This window comes from Sparus aurata, chromosome 14 (assembly GCF_900880675.1).
Source record: "Sparus aurata chromosome 14, fSpaAur1.1, whole genome shotgun sequence".
In the NCBI taxonomy this organism is placed as follows: domain Eukaryota; kingdom Metazoa; phylum Chordata; class Actinopteri; order Spariformes; family Sparidae; genus Sparus; species Sparus aurata.
This window is the reverse complement of record NC_044200.1, coordinates 22,747,398-22,766,356: the sequence shown is the minus strand read 5'-3', so window position 1 is coordinate 22,766,356 and position 18,959 is coordinate 22,747,398. Positions and strand designations below refer to the sequence as shown.

The 18,959-nt window shown below is 41.8% G+C and overlaps 1 protein-coding gene across 5 annotated transcripts in view; it reads left to right on the top strand.

The window, feature by feature from the left end:
* LOC115595461 (SLIT-ROBO Rho GTPase-activating protein 1-like) overlaps nt 1-18,959 on the top strand; it is a 35,399-nt gene that overhangs the window by 3,496 nt on the left and 12,944 nt on the right. For 4 of the 5 annotated variants that reach the window (XM_030439995.1, XM_030439994.1, XM_030439997.1 and 1 more), the window contains exons 2-10: nt 7,272-7,467; nt 8,669-8,723; nt 8,817-8,924; nt 13,660-13,722; nt 14,411-14,608; nt 16,179-16,307; nt 16,401-16,622; nt 16,732-16,833; nt 18,675-18,872. In XM_030439995.1, the coding sequence (XP_030295855.1) occupies nt 7,272-7,467; nt 8,669-8,723; nt 8,817-8,924; nt 13,660-13,722; nt 14,411-14,608; nt 16,179-16,307; nt 16,401-16,622; nt 16,732-16,833; nt 18,675-18,872 (1,271 nt within the window). Of the gene's footprint in view, nt 1-7,271; nt 7,468-8,668; nt 8,724-8,816; nt 8,925-13,074; nt 13,384-13,659; nt 13,723-14,410; nt 14,609-16,178; nt 16,308-16,400; nt 16,623-16,731; nt 16,834-18,674; nt 18,873-18,959 lie in introns of those variants that run through there. The other variant, XM_030439998.1, reaches the window with a different exon arrangement.

The window sequence follows — 18,959 nt, the reverse complement described above, 5'->3', positions numbered from 1 at the left end:
GTGGTGGCGAGGGATGCAGCTCTGTTTGTGTGTGTGTGTGTGTGTGTGTGTGTGTGTGTGTGTGTGTGCAGGTGTGTGCAGGTGATTAGTGACCTCACATCTGCATACCTGCAACACAATCAGAGCGGAAGAGGAGGATGATGAAGTGACTCCTCACTGAGGAAGATGTCCTGGAGGCCTGATGATCCAGCGCTTTACTCTGCCCCCCCCCTCGTGTCCTTGGACCTGGTCGTCACGGTAACGGCCACCTGGGGAAAGCTGGCGTGAGCTTCCTGTTCCTGTGACATCACACAGGCCATGTATATATAAACACAAGCACCTTCTCCTCGTTATAACAGAGCGCGTCTGAGTGGATGAGATGGGAGTAATGAGTCACTCCAGAGGACGATGAATGAATCAGTCACCGACCGTCTGAGAGGAAACAAAAGGGAGGAAGGAAGTCGGAGATCTGAGAATAGACGACGCAAAACTATAATGATTAGTTTCATCATCGATTCATTTGACGGCTGCCTTCTCGACTTGAGTGACGAACGGTCGATAGAAATGTCACAAAGCAGCGAAACATGTTGATTAGAAGTTGGAGGTGACGTCTGCAAACGTCTTGTTTTCTCTGACAAGTGACGAATGTTTGGCGAACTGGTGATCAATGATTACGCACATACATGTTTGAGCAGCAATAAACTTCCACGTGCCACAACGTACGGCAACTCTGAGGGGTCAAGCTACTTCTTATGTCTTTTAAAATCATAATGGGCTCAGATGTTGATGACTGTCAGCGATCTGTCGGTCTGACGATAGTTCCAGAGAGAAGTTAACGTGAATCCAAAGGTGCTTTTTAGCAAAAAACATTCGATCGCTGACGTTAAATCTTGGTCGTACTTTGTTGAAAATTCAACGCTTTTGATTTGTATCTCTGGAATTTAGATTGACAGATGAATCTGAGTCTTTTCTGCTCAGTTTTTAGCTTTAAACGTTTGTTTTCAGCCTCTTAAATGTGAAGATTTGCTGCTTTTCTCTTGATTTCTGACAGTAAACGAAGAGTCTTTGGGGTTTTGGACGGTTAGTCGGTAAAAAAGTCATTTGAAGACGTCACGTTCTGCTCTGGTGACTGTGATGAGCAATTATTTTAAACCGTTTTATGACATTTTATAGTGTTTAACTGATTAATCGTGAACATAATCAGCAGATTAATCTTTGCACATCTGAAATCTGTGGACGTCAGCTGTTCTCTGCTCATCTGTTTGCTGCAACAATCAGTTGAAAATCAATTGGCAACCGTTGCGGTCGTTTTTCAAGGAGAAGTGTCGAACATTTGCTGGTTCTGGCTTCTTAAATGTGAAGATTTGCAGCTTTTCTCTTGATTTCTGACACCAACTGAAGAGTTTTTTGGTTTTGGACGGTTGGTTTGGACAAAAGAAGCAGTTTGAAGACGTCACTTTGGGCTCTGGGAGGTTGTGATGAGCGTTTTTTACCTTTTTATTTAAATTAATCGACAATCAAATGAATTGTCAGTGTCAGTACGACATGTTAGATTAATCAAAATGCTCCTGTTGTTGAAGCATCTTCAAAGTTAGAGTTGCAGTCAATCAGCTGATTTGTTGCCGACTGTTTCGATAACTGATGAATCGTTCGGTTCCAGCTTCTTAAATATGAAGATTCGCTGCTTTTCTCTTGATTTCTGACACCAACTGAAGAGTTTTTTGGTTTTGGACGGTTGGTTTGGACAAAAGAAGCAGTTTGAAGATGTCGCTTTGAGCATTTTTCAGACTTTTTTGCCATTTTATAGCCTCAACAGTTGATTGATTGATTGATTGATTAATCATGAATATAACTGACAGTCCATCGCTGTATGTGATGAGGTAACGCAGACATTTTCCTTTGTAGTCATGTTTTAGTCTTCTTGCATTCTGCGGGGAAAAAGCTAATTATAGTCTTTAAATCGAGCACGTTTGAGACAACAAAATGGAGATTTTATCTTTTGGATGGCAGTTTTTACTTGCGTTTAAATCTTTGTGTCGCTCAACATACGGCACGTAGATTATCGGATGATTTCAGAGAGTCGCAGAGTGTTTGTAGACGTACAAAGATAACGAGCTCAGACTCTTTAGAGAGGAAAGTCTAGACACCCGTCGTCTCGGGGTGATTATCACATCCAGGTTTTTTTCGCATCATAATCATTTTTTCTTTCACACTTCAAATGTTTTGTTGTTTCGCGCCAACACACTTTTGGGATTTGTTCCAGTTTGTTATAGGCAGACCTGAGCTGTAATCCCACTAATGTGTGGAGCAACTGAGGTGATTGAAACGAATCTTTATTTAACTTCCTCACGACTCCGTAGCGAGATATGAAAATTCAGCAAAATGTGAGAATGTTTAAGCTGGAATCTGACGATCGCGGGTGTCATGCTTTCACCTTCGACCGTGTGGACCGTCCCGCGACAAACCGAGCTCTCAGATCGAATCAGTCCGGAGATTTTGTGTTTTGTCTGTGTGCAGACGTTTCCCTGTGTCGGCGCGTTGCCACATTGTGCCGTGCTGACTGTAGCTCCTCTGATCAAAGAGGCTGAGTCTTGTCTTTGGGGGGGTTTCTCTAAGAGGAAGCGTTTCAGACTTCAAAAGGTAAAAAGTGCGGCGGAGATCCTCCTTTCACATTCAATCCACTGTGATCCAAGACGACGAGGTTCCCTGATACAATCTCGCCTCCTCGGTGCCTGAATCCGCCTCCTTTTTCTTCTTTGTCTGACACAGACGTACACAAACTCCTCTGCAACGGTTATTTTAATCATCAGTGGATCACAGGCAGTTAATCTGATTGTTAATTGATTATTTGATTGGTTATAAACTGGCAGAAAAACTGGGAAAAATGAAAATCAGAGCATAATAACGCAGTGTTTCCCACACGTAGACTTTAACAGCCGCTGTTGTAGTATATCTACGACTCATTTTAGCATTTTATACTTTTATATTTTTGATTTATCTGAGAGAACGACACCATCCCATATCAATTAACTAGCTGACAGCATTAACGGCGTCAAAGTATTGATGGTCTGCCTTAAGAACAGGGATGCAATGTTTAAGGAATTTCTTTAGTTGATAGTTTCCTGCCTTCACAATCACGTATCAATCAAGTATTGATAATGTATGAAATGTGTTTGACGTTTCATCGAGCCCATATTGTGGCTACTGGAAGGCAAAAATGTCATAATATCAGTTTGTATAGAAGGTCTTTAATATTTGTCATGTTAACAAACTACTTTTATTTGACATTTTCTCAGTATTTTGTATTTTATTTTGAAATATTTGATAAGAAGTACTCGTAACTTGTAACAGTATCTGTTGTCAACAATGATTAGTCATTAACATCCCAACTAACAGTGAAGGCGTGCTTTGAGCTAAATGCTAACGCCTGCATGTTTATCATCATGTTCATCCACAATTAGCATGCTAATCTTTGCTAATTAGCACCAGAAGCACAGCTGGGACTGAGGAGGAATTCGACGCCAGAGGCAAAGTCAGAGAAGCAGCAAAGTCGCTGCCACTCATCACCAGGAAGTCTTGAATCTCTGAGCATGACTTCATGTCAGTCTGTCTGATAGCTGTTGAGATATTTTCCGTCGGGAGTCTTGCGGCGCCGCTCTGCTCTCTGATAGACGTTTATGTAAAGAGTCTCACGTCACTTTGTCGGCAGTAAAGTTTTGCATTTACCGTCTTTGATGTGGCGGCTGAAGTCCCTACGGCAAGCATGAGAGGGATTGGCTGGAAAATCAAAAGGAGTCTGCAGCAGCACAGAGCTTCAACAGCTCCAAAGTTTGTTTTATTCCACAAAATAAGATTGAATACAAATACATCACCGCTCTGAAGAGTTTGGTTTGTAGACTGTTGAAGGTGAAATGCTAAGTTAAATATACAGTCGTCAAACAAAATGAAACCAATAAATTACACATATAAAGAAGTTCAGTGAAGTCTGCTTTCTATGATAATTATAATAAAGTTCACAAAACTCAATATTAAAACACTAAATATTCACCTTCTGACATCAGACCAAAGGAACATTTAATCTTGTTTGCAGCTTCTTAAAACTGATTTAAAACAGCGACAAAGTTTTTCATATCTTCTTAAACGTGAATATTTTCTGGTCTCTACTTTCACCTTTGGGAATATCTTTGAGTTGAGGTCAAAACAAGACATTTGAGGACGTCATCTTGGGCTTTCAGAACCAGGATGGAAGGAAGTCAGCCATCTAAGAGCAGACCACTAGCTAAGCCCCTCCCCCAAATTATGATTATCCAATCATAGCTCAGCGACTGTAACTAAGCAGAACAATCCGGCAGATAAATCCATGCACAACAGGAACTGCTTGTTTTTACAATTCAGTTTGTGTCACAGTTAAGTATATGAACAAGTGTGTACAGGAAATGGACGGGAAAACAGACAAAGACAGGAAGTGGAAAGTAAAATGTAAGAAGAGAAGAAAACCTACAAAATAAAAGCTGCAATAAAAACCTAGGATCATGATAGTGTGTGTATGAGGTAAACAAATCAGATATTAAAAGTGTTGATGAAGCCAGACAGAGTCAGGCTAGCTGTCCAGTCTTGATGCTAAGCTAAGCTAACGGGCTGAAGACACGAGTCTCGATCTTTTCATCACGACTCGCAGCAAAAAAGCAAATAAACGCTGCAAGAACTTTTTTAACAATAACCGAGCATGAAGCATCAGTTGTCTATCTATGATTATTCGCAGCTCATCACAGGCTCAACACCAATTTAGAGGAGTGATTAAACCGCCGACCGCCGGGACCACCAGCCAATCAGAGACGAGCATTCCTGCACCCGGGGGTAAAATGTGTTACCGCCGCGAGGGACGCGGAGCAGCGAAGCAGACGTTCATTTATATGAAAATGTTGCAGCTTAACACGCGCTCAGTGTGTGAGAGCAACGTGAGATGGCAGCCATTTTAAATTAGTAAGCTAACAACAGCAACGCCACGATCAATATCTACACACACACACACACACACACACTCACACACACACACACAAACACACACACACACTCACACACACACACACACACACGTACAGTAACACAGAGAGTTTATAGACTTGTGGGGACCAAAGGCCACAGCAGTGTTTTTCTATGGAGATCTATGAAGCATGTCTGGTGTGTGTGTGTGTGTGTGTGTGTGTGTGTGTGTGTGTGTGTGCGCGTGTGTGTGTGTGTGTCGATGCGGCAGATTCGAGCTCTTGTCTTCACCTTCCTCATCACATGGTTCACACACAGTGTGTGGTTGCCAAGACAACAGGTAGTGGAGTGGATAGGGTCCCCCGGGGATTGGTTTGTGTCTGTGTGTGTGTGCGTGTGTGTGTGTGTGTGTGTGTGTGTGTGTGTGTGTGTGTGTGTGATAGAGAGAGGTGGGGTTATCATTGTGTATTCTGTAGCCGCTCTCTCTTCCCTCCTGCTGCAGATAGATCCAGCTCTGAAACAGCACGACCAGCGAAGCGTGCAGCCAGGCAGGCATTACCATGCTGACTGTAGGACTGACTGATAGTGTGTGTGTGTGTGTGTGTGTGTGTGTGTGTGTGTGTGTGTGTGTGTGCAGGTTTTTCTCTGCGGTCAGAGGATGTCGGCCAAGGTGACTCCTCTGAGAAAAATGGAGAGTCTTCTTCATCAGTAATTATAAAGGATTAAAGAGCCGGAGAGGGAGAGAGAGGTGGAGGGAGGTGGAGGGAGGAAGAGGAGGGGCGGAGCACAACAATCAGCTGATTAGTTAATCGACAGAAAATTAAACAATTTGAATTAAGCTGTTCATTATTTTATCGTCATTTATGAAGCAAACAGAGTGAAGACGAAGAAGAAGCTTCTCTTTCTGTCAGCTGAATATCTTTGGTTTTAGATTCTTAGCGAGACAAAACAAGCATTCTGAAGACGTCACTTTGGGTTTTAAAGAAGCTGAGATTCATATTTTCCGCTATTTTATTTTAAATTTAGCAAAGTCACACACTCAGTTAGTCCACCAATTAGATCCAGAGTGAAATATCTCAACAAGCGTTTGATGGATCGCCGTAAAAATGGTCTCAGACCTTCGTGTTGCCCTCATTTTTAATCACTTTCTAAAAAAAAATGGACAGACGGTAACAAAATGATGTCCCTTTATCAAGTGTACACAGATTTTTGGATGGCTGCTGCCATTTTCGTGTGACGTCCTCTTATTCCTGAGGTCGGCGTGAATGGATTTGCTGGAGCTTAATTCAGATTTTTAGCAGCGTTCTGTTGTAAATTTTTCGAGCAGGAAGTCGTAAATGTTTGAGTTTTGAGTTCAGCGTTGGTTCTCATCCTCAGAGAGCTGCATAGATGTCGACTCCTGAAGAAGCTCCGGACTAATCGGACTCACGAGGGTGTGGTGATTATGAAATACGCTGTCAGCCAATCACATCGTTAGCCTCGTAGCTCTGAAACAGCTGAGCCCAGTCACCTCACGTGTGACAGCAGCGTTTACAACGAACACCGAAGTTGTAGAGGAGTTCACGTCTCACAGGGCCGATGATGCAGAGCTACAACTGACCCGTCTGATGTGTGTGTGTGTGTGTGTGTGTGTGTGTGTGTTTAGCCTGTAGCCTCCTGCAGTCATTAGCGGCTGATTTAATGAAGGTAAACACACTCTGACGCAGCGATCCTCCAAATCAGAGGCTGCAGATTCATCACCACGTGTCCTGCTGCCTCCAGATGTCTGCAGAGATTTAATCAACTGAAGGAGAAACTTTTAACCGTCATTCTGCTGCTGCTGCTCCAAATATTAACTAGTTGGCGGCGACGTTGTTTTGAGACGTCTAATCTCAGCGCAACGTTTAAGATTTTCCACCAAATTATGATCATAAACTATTTGTATTTAAGTACCAACATGTGTGTTTGTGCCGCCTCGTCTGACTGAACCTCCCACCTGAGCCGAAGAGAATCTCAAGGTCAGGAAAACACCAAACTGTCGGAGCGCCGCTTGTGTTGGTCCATGAAAATAGAGCCTGTGGTGTTTGTTTTTTTTCCGCTGCGTGGCAACAACAAGATGAATGAAGTATGCAAAAAGCGCTGATAGATGATCTGCCATCTTTGTGGAGGTGCAACGAAAGATTAATAGATGTCACGACGCTGCCTTCCAGAAATATTCCAGTTATTCTGCTGCCACGGTTCGACAAATTGCCAAAGTGTCTAATTTACAATGTACATCCATCTCGTGTGTGTGTGTGTGTGTGTGTGTGTGTGTGTGTGTGTGTGTGTAGATGTGCGGGCCCAGTTGGTGGAGCAGCAGCGATGTCTGGAGCAGCAGACCGAGATGCGAGTCCAGCTGCTCCAGGACCTGCAGGACTTCTTCAGGAAGAAGTCCGAGATCGAGACGGAGTATTCCCGGAACCTGGAGAAGCTCGCCGAGAGGTTCATGGCTAAAACACGCAGCACGAAAGACCATCAGCAATACAAGTAGGTCTACGGTCCAGAACTGCTGACGTAGCTGCAGACTTGTTCTGAAACAGGAAAACAACCATTATAACATTAAAGTGGTTGCTAACAGCTCGTCCAGTATCATTCTAGTCTCCAGAAACCAACAGAAAACCCATAAAATGATGTTAAATATACGTTATTTTCACCGTCTGTGCACAACTGACGAGGTGCGTGCAAACGCTTTTAGCTCACAGTGAAGATTTCTGCTTTAACCCCTTAAGGAACACCCTTCACTAAACGAACACCCTTCGTAAAAACTAATAGTTTTAAGCATCAGATCTTAACAGTATATACTCACTGTTGGAAAGCTGAGACTGTCGTGATTATTTTAAGCCCGAACACAGAGGAAAAAAGTTATTTCCAGACCATGTAATAGCCTTCTAAACTCACCATGACACAACATTAGAAAGAGCCCTCTACTGCAAGAAGCAAGAATGCCTACATACCTTCAGAGTGTTCCCTTTTTTCCACAGCTACAACGTCATGCCACAAGTTTTTTTCATAGTTCGCCAAGAGTCCATAGAATGGGAACATCTATGTCTAGCTACAAGTGTCGAACAAGCAGGAAACCCTGCAGGGTCTTAGCTTTCATTTAAGACCAAGTTTATGTTTCTAGGTAAAGGGGTTCTCAAGTTATAAGCCTTTGAATCTCAGTAGGCGCTCTTGGAAAAAAAAAGGACCCAAGCAAAAACGCACAGACATGCCTTTAGAAAGAAAATGGTGAAAAATCAATTTTTTAGTCTTTTGACTTCAAATTTTGAGTGTAGCAAGCTGAGACCTGTGGCTATGGCCTAATTGTGTCTGCTGTGTCCATAGACATACCTGAACCCTTATATCTTAGTCAGTTTATTTACATTTGAATTGGACGGAAACCAAAACCTGTGTTCCAACCTCTGTAACTCTGTGTCAGTATGTCATAGAATCACACTTAGACTTCTACAAAAAACTTGAAGGTGTTACCTTTCCAGTGGTACCAAGCACATCCCTGAGTCTCAAACTATGTGGGAGCTGCTTTTAATTTCGGTATGTCGTTTTGGAAAAAGAACCTTAAAATGGGGCGTTCACTAAGAGGTTAAAAAAGGGTGTTTTTAGGGTGAAGAATTCAAATTTCAGTTGATAAAAACCTCTTTTACAAAGGAGTTACTGACAACACGAACTGGATCTCTTCTCTCTCCTGCAGAAAAGATCAGAACCTGCTCTCTCCAGTCAACTGCTGGTACCTGCTGCTAAACCAGGTTCGGTTACATTAAACCTTTATCAGCACAAAATGTGAAAACAGGAAGTCAGAGATGATCCTCCACCTTCCTCCCTCTCGTTCTCTCCTCCAGGTGAGGAGGGAGAGTAAGGACCACGCCACCCTCAGCGACCTCTACCTGAACAACGTCATCTCCCGCCTCACGCACATCAGCGAGGACTCGGCCCGCCTGCTGAAGAGGGTGAGCTCAGATATCTTCTTCTTCTTCTGTTCCACGAATAATCACCCGCTGGTAAATAATCCCCAACAAACGCAGCCTTTCCTCCCGTTTAGCGAGCAGAAACGACACATCTGTGAGTTGTTGCTGAAGATTTACGTCTTCAGCTCGGAGTGGAGAGCGACACCTGAGAATACGAACGGTTCTCTCGTTGTAAACTCGATTAATTAGAACATTTCTCGGCCTCCCGCTTCGCTCTTGATTTATGTGTCCGTGAGAACACGGCGCTTTGAGACAGCGACTACTTACTCATTTGATTATTGATCGTTACGCTGTTTATTTCCTCTTGTTTTGATCTATAAAACGTCAGAGAGTGCCGTCACTATTTCCTCTAACATGAGTTCAAATGTCTAAAGCCCGAATATATTAATTTATTATCAATCAAAATGTTATAAAGCAGCACATCCTCACATTTTACAGACTGGAGCTGATGAATTTGTCCTGGAAATAATGATTATTTATTATCAAAAGAGTTAAAGATTAATTTTCTGTCCATGTCAAGGATTAAATGTTGAGTTGGACAGCTGGTGGGTTGCCAGATTGGGTGATTTTCCATCACTTTTTATGTAATTGTGCAGTTATTAATATTAATTAAACTGGGCTGTGCTCATTTTGGATATGTTTTGTACAAATTGAGACGCTTAAAAGTTTGGCGATATTCAGATAAACTGACCTCTTCTCTCCTCTCAGAATCAGAAGGCCAATGCTAATAAGAAGCTAACGTTAGCCTAAACACAGACGACATCACAGTCACCACCATTAAACGTCTTATTGCACAATTACTATCCAGGTTTTCTATAAACTGATCAATGTACAAGTTGTAAAGTCAGAGTTAGAATAGTGTGTAACTAAAGTGGGCCTGTAAAGACGGACTAGTGAGTAGATGAGTCTCCGTGTTCGCTGTGAGGACATTTAATGTCCCCGACAACCTCTGTAGTCTCATTCAGACACTTGTTAGCAACCGCTAACTGTTTTTAACACATGAAGAGCTTCAGAATTAAACTGTGGGACATTTAAAGGTGGATAAAATATGTAAATATATATTAAAGACCTTATTTCAGGAATTTAACCAAAAAAGGGTTAAAAAAAGACTTTGAGACGAGGGAACCTGATGTGCTAACATGCTAACATGCTAACTGATTTCTGGGTTCTTTTTTAACAGCTGTTTCCTGCATCCAGCGCCATTTTGTTTTGTAGTTGTATCAGTAAAAAGTCTAGAAATGTGATACTTAATCTGCCGCTGAAGAAAAAGGCTTTTGAGGACTCAGTCCTCCAATAAAACGCCATCAAAGAAGCCGTTTTTCTGCGTAAAGAGAACTTTTCCGTTTGATACTTTAAGCACATTTTCTTTCTTCTACCTGTCGTGAAGTATGAGTGCAGCCTGGTACGTCATACTTTCCTCCACCACTTATAAAACTCCACCTCAGCCCGACTGAAAACATAATTCCCTCCTCTGATCTGTGATGAATCTCTGCAGCAGCTCTGTGATTAAATATTCATGATTTAAGACTCATTTTATTCCAACACAAATCACACATGTAAAGGAAATTGGAGGATTTATTAGATTTTCGCTTTTTTCCTGCACAGCCGGTCTTCTGCATGCTTCACTTCACAATCTATTACCGGTGACTGCGACAGATTTAGAGCCCGACACACGGAGGGGAGGAGGAGGACGGGTCGGACCGGAACATTTATATAGATTTACAGTAAAAAGTTTGGTTTTATAGGCAGTAAAACTTCACCTTAAAGAGGTTTTATCACAGAGGTCACATGATCTGCTGCGTCAGACGCTTTAATGTCCTCAGAGGAAGAAGAGCTGCAGGCCGACCGCTCCGACAGAACCAGTCCAGAACCCTCAGAATCCTCGCTAATGTGCTGATTTTTAACTTTCAGGTGTGTGTATGTAGATATGTTAGTGATGGAAATACTCAAATAAAGCACAAGTACCAGAGTACTGTACTGCAGTACTTGAGTAAATGTACTTAGTGACTTTAATCAAGTAATAAGTACAATATTTCTGTCTGAAAGTAGAAGAAACAATGGAAATAATTTTACTTAAATGCAGTAAAAGAGTAAATGTACTTAGTTACTTTCCATCACAGCTCTAAAATAAATGTGGTGAAGTAAAATGTACTTTATTTCTTTCTGAGACTCAGTGGAGAAGAAATATAAAGAAGCAAAAAATGTAAATAACAGTAAAAACAGTGTAAAAACAGTATTTCAGTGCAGTACTTGAGTAAATGTAATTAGTTACATTCCGTCACTTCTTAGAAATAACTGTGGTGAAGTGAAAGTACAATATTTCTGTTAAAATGTAATTAAGTAGAAGTATAGAGCTAGATTAATGGAAATACTCAAAAAAAGTAAAAGTATCTCTCATATTTAAGTGCAGTAACTGAGTAAATATACTTAGTTACATTCCGTCACGACTTTAAAATAAATGCAGTGAATTGAAAAGTACAATATTTCTGTTAAAATGTAATGAAGTAAAAGTATAAAGTGAGATGAAATGGAAATACTCAAACAAAGCACAAGTAACTTGATTATTTTAGTGCAGTAATGGAGTAAATATATTTAGTTACATTCCATCACTGCTCTTAAATAAATATAGTGAAGTGAAATGTACCATATTTCTTTTTTAAAAAATCAGTGAAGAAGAAATATAAAGTACACGTACTTCCAATTAATGACTTAAGTACAGTAACTGAGTAAATATACTTAGTTACATTCCATCACTTCTTTAAAATGAATGTAGTGAAGTAAAAGTACAACATTTCTCTCTGACATTCAGAGAAGTAGTACTAAAGTGAGATGAAATGAAAATACTCAAACAAAGCTCAAGTAACTTGAGTATTTTTGTGCAGTAATTGAGTAAATATATTTAGTTACATTCCATCACTGCTCTTAAATAAATGTTGTGATGTGAACTGTACAACATTTCTTTTTGAAATTCCGTGAAGAAGAAATATAAAGTGCAAGCACCTCAAATTAAGGACTTAAGTACAGTAACTGAGTAAATATACTTAGTTACATTCCATCACTTCTTTAAAATAAATGCAGTGAATTGAAAAGTACAATATTTCTGTTAAAATGTAATGAAGTATAGCGTAAGATTAATGGAAATACTCAAATAATGTAAAAGTAACTTGAGTATTTTAGTGCAGTAACTGAGTAAATGTACTTAGTTACATTCCACCACTTCCTGAAAATAAATGCAGTGAATTTAAAAGTATAATATTTCTCTCTTGAATTCAGAGAAGTAAAAGTATAAAGTGAGATGAAATGAAAATACTCAATGAAGCTCAAGTAACTGGAGTATTTAAGTGCAGTAATGGAGTAAATATACTTAATTACATTCCATCACTGCTCTTGAATAAATGTAGTGAAGTGAAATGTAAAATATTTTTTTGAAATTCAGTGAAGAAGAAATATGGCACAAGTACTTCAAATAAAGGACTTAAGTACAGTAATTAAGTAAATGTACTTAGTTACATTCCGTCTCTTCTTTAAAATGAAAGCAGTGAATTTAAAAGTATAACATTTCTCTCTGGAATTCAGAGAAGTAAAAGTATAAGGTGAGATGAAATGAAAATACTCAATGAAGCTCCAGTAACTGGAGTACTTCAGTGCAGTAATGGAGTAAATGTACTCTGGGAGCCTCCGTGTGTGCAGACTTCAGGGCTTGTTCATATTTCACGGCTTCTTTAAGCCCCAGAGTTGATTCTAATGAAAAGTAAAGTCAGTGTTCCCCTGAGCTCCGTCAGGCCGCCTCTGACTTTAACAAATTAAACACACACACACACACACACACACACACACACATGCACGCTCCTCGCCGCCTCCATCTTTAGCTCGCCGTCTTCATTATTAATCTCTCCTCCGGCTCGTCTTTTATTCATGCTAACTAAAGTGCAGCGGCCGCCGGCAGCTATAAACAGAAAGACCTCCATCACGTCTCGCAGAGAGTCGCGCTGAAGAGGGACGCCGGGGAGGAGACGGACGGCTCGGTGGCCATGACAACGCTGACAGCCCCGTGGCCATGGCGACCGGCTCAGCTGATCTTTTTCCTCAGCGGGCGCTATGGGAACCAGATTCATCCATCGTGGGATTCCTCAGTCATTTAGCATAATGTAATATTAATGCAGCCACACAAACTGCAGGCTGTGTTTAATGCACGAGACGGATCAAGCTCGGCTCGGTTCAGTTGTGGATTCATTTGTTTGTGCGCGGTCGTTAATTTATCTGGTGGACGCACGGCGAGAGAGGGCAGCGACGGGAGAAAGTCTGAAGGAAACTGAAGGAGAAACTTGAAGGAGAGGAGAGACTCGACCTGACAGGAAATCTGAAAATAAGTTCAGGCAGAAATAAAAAGTCTCCGTTAGGCGTTCAGAGGTTCAAAACTGCTGGAAGTCGCTCGTTTCAGGTGAAATTACTCGAGATCAGACTTGAAATACACTGAATATTAGCACAAATAATCTTAAAGGAAGAGTCGTTACCTCCTCACCACCACGACGAGAGCATCAGGTGACCACAAAACATTTCTGTGAAAACAAAGGCCGAAGTTCAAGGACAGAATCACTAATTTGGTGGAACTTTAACTTTAAGAAAAATCATCTGAAATTGACGTACGACTATGTGAACCTGTGTATTCAAATATTTTTCTCCTCTTCTTCTTCTTCTTCTTCTTCTCCTCTTTCAGAGTAAGGAGATCATCTTTCAGCTTCAGGAGGACCTCATGAAGCTGCTGAACGAGCTTTACACCGTGAGTGGAGCCAACTCCAAAAAAATGCCTTAAAAAGAAAACTATGGATTAGGAAATCCTTTCTTTCGCTCCCTCTGGCCATCAGATTTCTTTCTGTGATCAGTGATATGATTTTAAACAATCCACTTTGTTTAGTTTAGTCAGATTTATTTGGAAGAGAATACAAAAGTAAAACATTCAGACTCTATTTTTCAGAAAGACAGATAAGAGTAATCTCACATCCCGGAGAGAAGGCAGATAAAGCACGCTGAATATAACAAAGTACATTTTCTTCGTTCATAATGAATTAGACAGCGTAACAACACACAAACTGGGCCAGTGACGGAGTCACCGAGGCGTATTTTAATATCCAGGGAGAAGTCCTTCGCCGCCTCACATTCAGAGATTGTTTTATTATCTCGGGCTGTCAGGAAACATCGGCTTCCCGCCTGACATTATTACCAGCTCTGCAAAGATTCTTAAAGGAGGAAGTTTTGTGATTTCGTCTGTCACATGTTAAAGGTTTATATGAAGTCAGAGTGCTCGTCTTAAAAGCTTCCTGTCCAAACGCTGAACATCAGATTAGAGCGGACCTGATAACCTTGAGGAGTTAAAAACATTCAGCCGCTGCAGTCTGATGTTGTTTTTTCCAGTTTTTTTTTTTTTTTTTTTTGGTCCATTTGTGCGATTATGGGCTGCTGTTTCCTAGGTGATGAAGACATATCACATGTACCACGTGGAGACGATCAGCGCGGAGACAAAGCTGCGAGAGGCGGAGCGTCAGGAGGGACGCGTGAAGGGCGTGACGGGGACGAGCGGAGGCGGGGAGCCTGTGTTCGGACTGCGGATAGAAGAGCGCCATCAGAGACGCAACGCCGCCCGCAAGATGGAGAAGATGAGGGAGAAGGTACGACTTTGTCCTTCCTGTTGAGAAGCTGAGGAAGAGAAATAACCAGTCCTTTCCGCTCAGGCGTCATCTAAAATCACAAAGATACTGCATGAGGCACCTTTTTCGCCCAAAATTGTACCTGTTCTCAGAGTCATGATCCAGTCAAATCTCAACACACAGACATAACACACATATTTTTAGATTCAGCACTGCTTACACTTCCAAATAATATCATTACATCAGATGTGCATTGGGACTAAATGTCTATAAATCTGCTTTGAAACCACAGACAAAAAGACGATTCAGAACTTGCTTTAGAATCTTCACATTTTTAAGTTTTCTTCTGTACAAAACTAATCCGGTGATGACTGTCTAAATATCCATGGCTACACTACAAACAGGAACAGCTGACATATAATTCGGCTTACTTTAAATGTGCCAATTTGTAAACAAATATAGGTTAAAGGCTTTAAACGTAGATTTTCTTAATTTAGTCTGAGGAGCAGGGCTGAGTTTGGCAACTGTCGAAGGTGTTCGTCTTCTCTGAGTCACAACTCTGTCAAATATGAACACACAGACATGACACACATATTTTTTATTTTTCTATGACTTATACTTCCTCTGAATATTATTATCTGACATGCGCTGCATAGAAAATGTCCATGAATCTGATTTTGAATTGGGGGAAAAAAAGACACTTCAGAACTTGCCTTAGAATCTTCACATTTTTAAGTTTTCTTTAGTATTAAAGTGATCCAGTGATGAAAGTCTGCAGATCAATGGGTACACTGTAAACAGGAAGGGCTGATAGTTAATTCAGCATACTTTTAATGCCACTAATGTGCCAAAATGGAAACAATTTAGGCTTAAAATGACAGCATCTACGCATTGGTGACATTAAAACAGCCCATTTAAGGAGCTTTAATGGGGTCTTACTCTTTAATGGCTTAAATTGTTAAAACAACCTACATATAAATACAGAAGTACAAGCTGCCCTTCAAAGAAAAATCTCAGTGATCCACTTTAAAGTGCGAGGATGTTGCTCCGGATGAGATTTAAATTACAGGACGGAAGCGAGTTCAAGGAAAAAAGTGGTAACTGCAGGTGTAATTATAGGACGGGATTAAAATCGCTGACTAAATCGGGTCATGTTAAAAAAATAAATCCAGTCTGATTGAAGCTTGAGTCGTATTTCTTCATATTACATGTCAGCTCCTCTTAAAAGTACATACAACTGTTTCTTACTGTTTTTAGTAATATGCTTCTATATATACAGTTTTTTATGTTATATTTGTATCCTTTAAGGTAAAATTGAGTTTTTTATAGGAACTATTTTGTAACTGATCTTAATAAACTTCTCTTAATAACAGTTTCTACCTGACACTCTGGGTTTTTCAGTGTCATATGAGACTGAATAGCTGTTTCACAGATGGGTGTTTAAAATGTGACAGACTCGTGACTGTAAAAATGGAAATTCTGGATTTTCTTTCTCTGTAATGAGATCGTGGAGGCGTACGTATGGATTCTGGGCACCGGCCAACAATCTAACGGGTATTTTCTTCATCTTGTGTGTTTGTTTCTTCATTAGAGGAAGGCAAAGTACTCAGAGAACAAACTGAAGACTCTTAAAGCCAGGAATGAGTATCTGTTGACTCTGGAGGCCACCAACGCCTCCGTCTTCAAGTACTACATCCACGACCTGCCCGACATCATAGACGTGAGTCTGCTGAACGTTTCTGGCACGGATTATTTAAAAAAAACTGTCTGAAAGATGTGAAAACGTGCAACTCTTCCTCCATCTTTGTCTCAGTGCTGTGACCTAGGGTACCACTCCAGTCTGAGCCGGGCTCTGAGGACCTACCTATCAGCCGAACTGAGCCTTGAAGCCTCCAGGAGGGCGGGTCTGGAGGTGCTGGAGGGGGCCGTGGAGGGCCTGGACCCCGCCCGAGACAGGCAGCGTCTGCTGGGCCTCTACCCCACCGCCTTCTGCCCCCCGCAGCGCTTCGGATTCCAGGCCCACATGGGCGACGCAGTCAGTACACCGACCAGATGTTTAAACTAAACTTGATCCCATATTAGACTTGTGCTTTCTCTGGGCAGTGATGTTCTGATGGTTCTGATCTCGTTCCACTTCCTGTCAGGTGACCCAGATTGCCTCCCAGCCGCAGCTCCAGGCCGAGCTCACCCTCCGCCTCACGCAGCTCCAGACCCGCCTGGCATCCCTGAAGATCGAGAACGAAGAGGTGAAGTGTTGTTAGCAGCTGGCTTCTTTTAAAACGCTTAAAAGCTTCTGAAGTCACAGAAGAAAACACAGAACCACAGACTTTATTTCAGGCATTTTAACACGTGTTACGAAGGATAACTTCTCCCGTGTGTGTACTTTTTAAAGCTGTGACATAACAAAAACATGTCTGGTCTGTTTCAATGATGGTGCTGGAGCAAAACCAACACACGATATGAGATCATGCTGAAACAACACGGCCCGCTGAGCACAAACACCCAAAAAAAAAGTCAAAACACAGACAGTGGAGAGCCGGGATTAATGTCTTTTTTGCGTCTTTTCAACGTTCACTATTGAGTGAATGTGTTCACTGTCAGCTGGTTCTGGAGTCTTGTTCACTGTCAGCTGGTTCTGGAGTCGCATTCAGTGACTGCTGCTGAAAACACAACGTTTCCTGTGACGCGGCTCCATAATTAAAGCTTTAACCGATGGCTTTTATCGCGAAGAAGTTACAGGAAATGAAACGTGTTTGTGGCTGAATTAGCGGATAATTCTTCGATGGTCCTCTAGGGATTGAGACAAGAGCGTCATTGTTTTAGGACACACCTTCTGGCAGGTGGAAATGCAACATAAGACATCAACAGTGAGCGTTGAGAAGACGTAAATCCCGACTCTCCTGGGCGTGTTGTCTGTGTTTGTGCTCGGTGAGTGACGTCGAGCCTTCGCTCTCTGCTGATGCTGAGTGGACGGACGAATCTGTCGGCTGATATGAACTCTTGACTGAACACCTCGACACATTTCACTGCAGCTCAAAGCTTCACGGATCACCAGCCGCGACTAAATCATCATTTCAGGGCGGAGTTTCATTTTGAGCGTTCAAGCACGACTTGCCCTGTTTATTTACACGGCACGTATGCAAAGTGTGTTTCTACTTACAGCGAGGATGATGAGTGTAAAGGTGTGTTTTATTTGTACATGATAATCAGGGTGTGTGTGTGTGTGTGTGTAAGCTGCTGAGACGTGCAGACGCAGCTCATTAATCTGGACTCCTTCAGCATTTTTATGCCCTTCAGGGCGAGTTAACAGCTGCCCTCTGCGCTCACAACAGCAGCGAGGACGCCAGCGACTGCACGACAGCACCGGGTCGCTTTCAGATGGCGCGTGTTTATTTTTTTAGAGGCCACATCTGCTACATTATCACCCCATTAGAGCGGCATAAATTACCACAACGCTGTGGAAAGTTTGTAACTGTCAGAAAGAAAAAGAAAAAACATTTTAATTTAGTAAATCAGTGAGATTTTTTTTAGGCCAATGTTGTGAAGTTTATGAAATATCTGCAGGGAGAGTTTCTGCAGCCACTTAAAGGTCTCATGGGGAAAAGTCCAAACAGATTCTGTGACTTTACATGTGGTCCAGATCTGGATGATTTCAGAAAATTAAAATAGAGGGAAGTTGGAGGTCAGTCACAGCTCGATACACCGAGCAGTGTGACTGATCGTTATTTACAATCATTTTCAAAAACTTGAGATTGTTTTACTCAAACAGCAAACTTGAACATTAACATATTAAAAGGTCAAAGCAGCAAGGAGATGAAAAGAGAGAGTAAATCCCCAGACTCCCTTATAAAAACACCCAATTTTGTGAGTTGTTGAGGTAGAGGAAACTTTATAAACTTTGTGAAGCGCTGTTTCTGACTAATTCCTAATTTTATGGGCCTTCTTGTGAATTCGGCATTTGTCACATCCTCATTTTAAGAGGTGCATTTTTGCCTTTTCAGTTCCCTTCTCTCGAAGTTTTTTGTTAATCTGATGAAAGCCGATGTAAACTCCAATTTGAAAGTCAGTGTTTCTGTCCCCCGTCCAGGTGAAGAAGACCTGGGGCGCCACCCTGACCACCCTGCAGGACATGACGGTGCTGGACGACTACGACGTCTCCCAGAGCTTCACCCACAGCCCGTCCTCCGAGTCGGTCAAGTCCAGCGTGTCGGACGGATACTTGAACAAGCCGAGCCTGGCCAAGAGACGGGCCAACCAGCAGGAGACGGAGCTCTTCTACTTCACTGTGAGGGAGCAGCGCAGCGTCATGTTCAGATCCAAAGAGACGAGATACACGGTGAACTCAACTTCTTCCTTTTTTTTTGATCCTCAG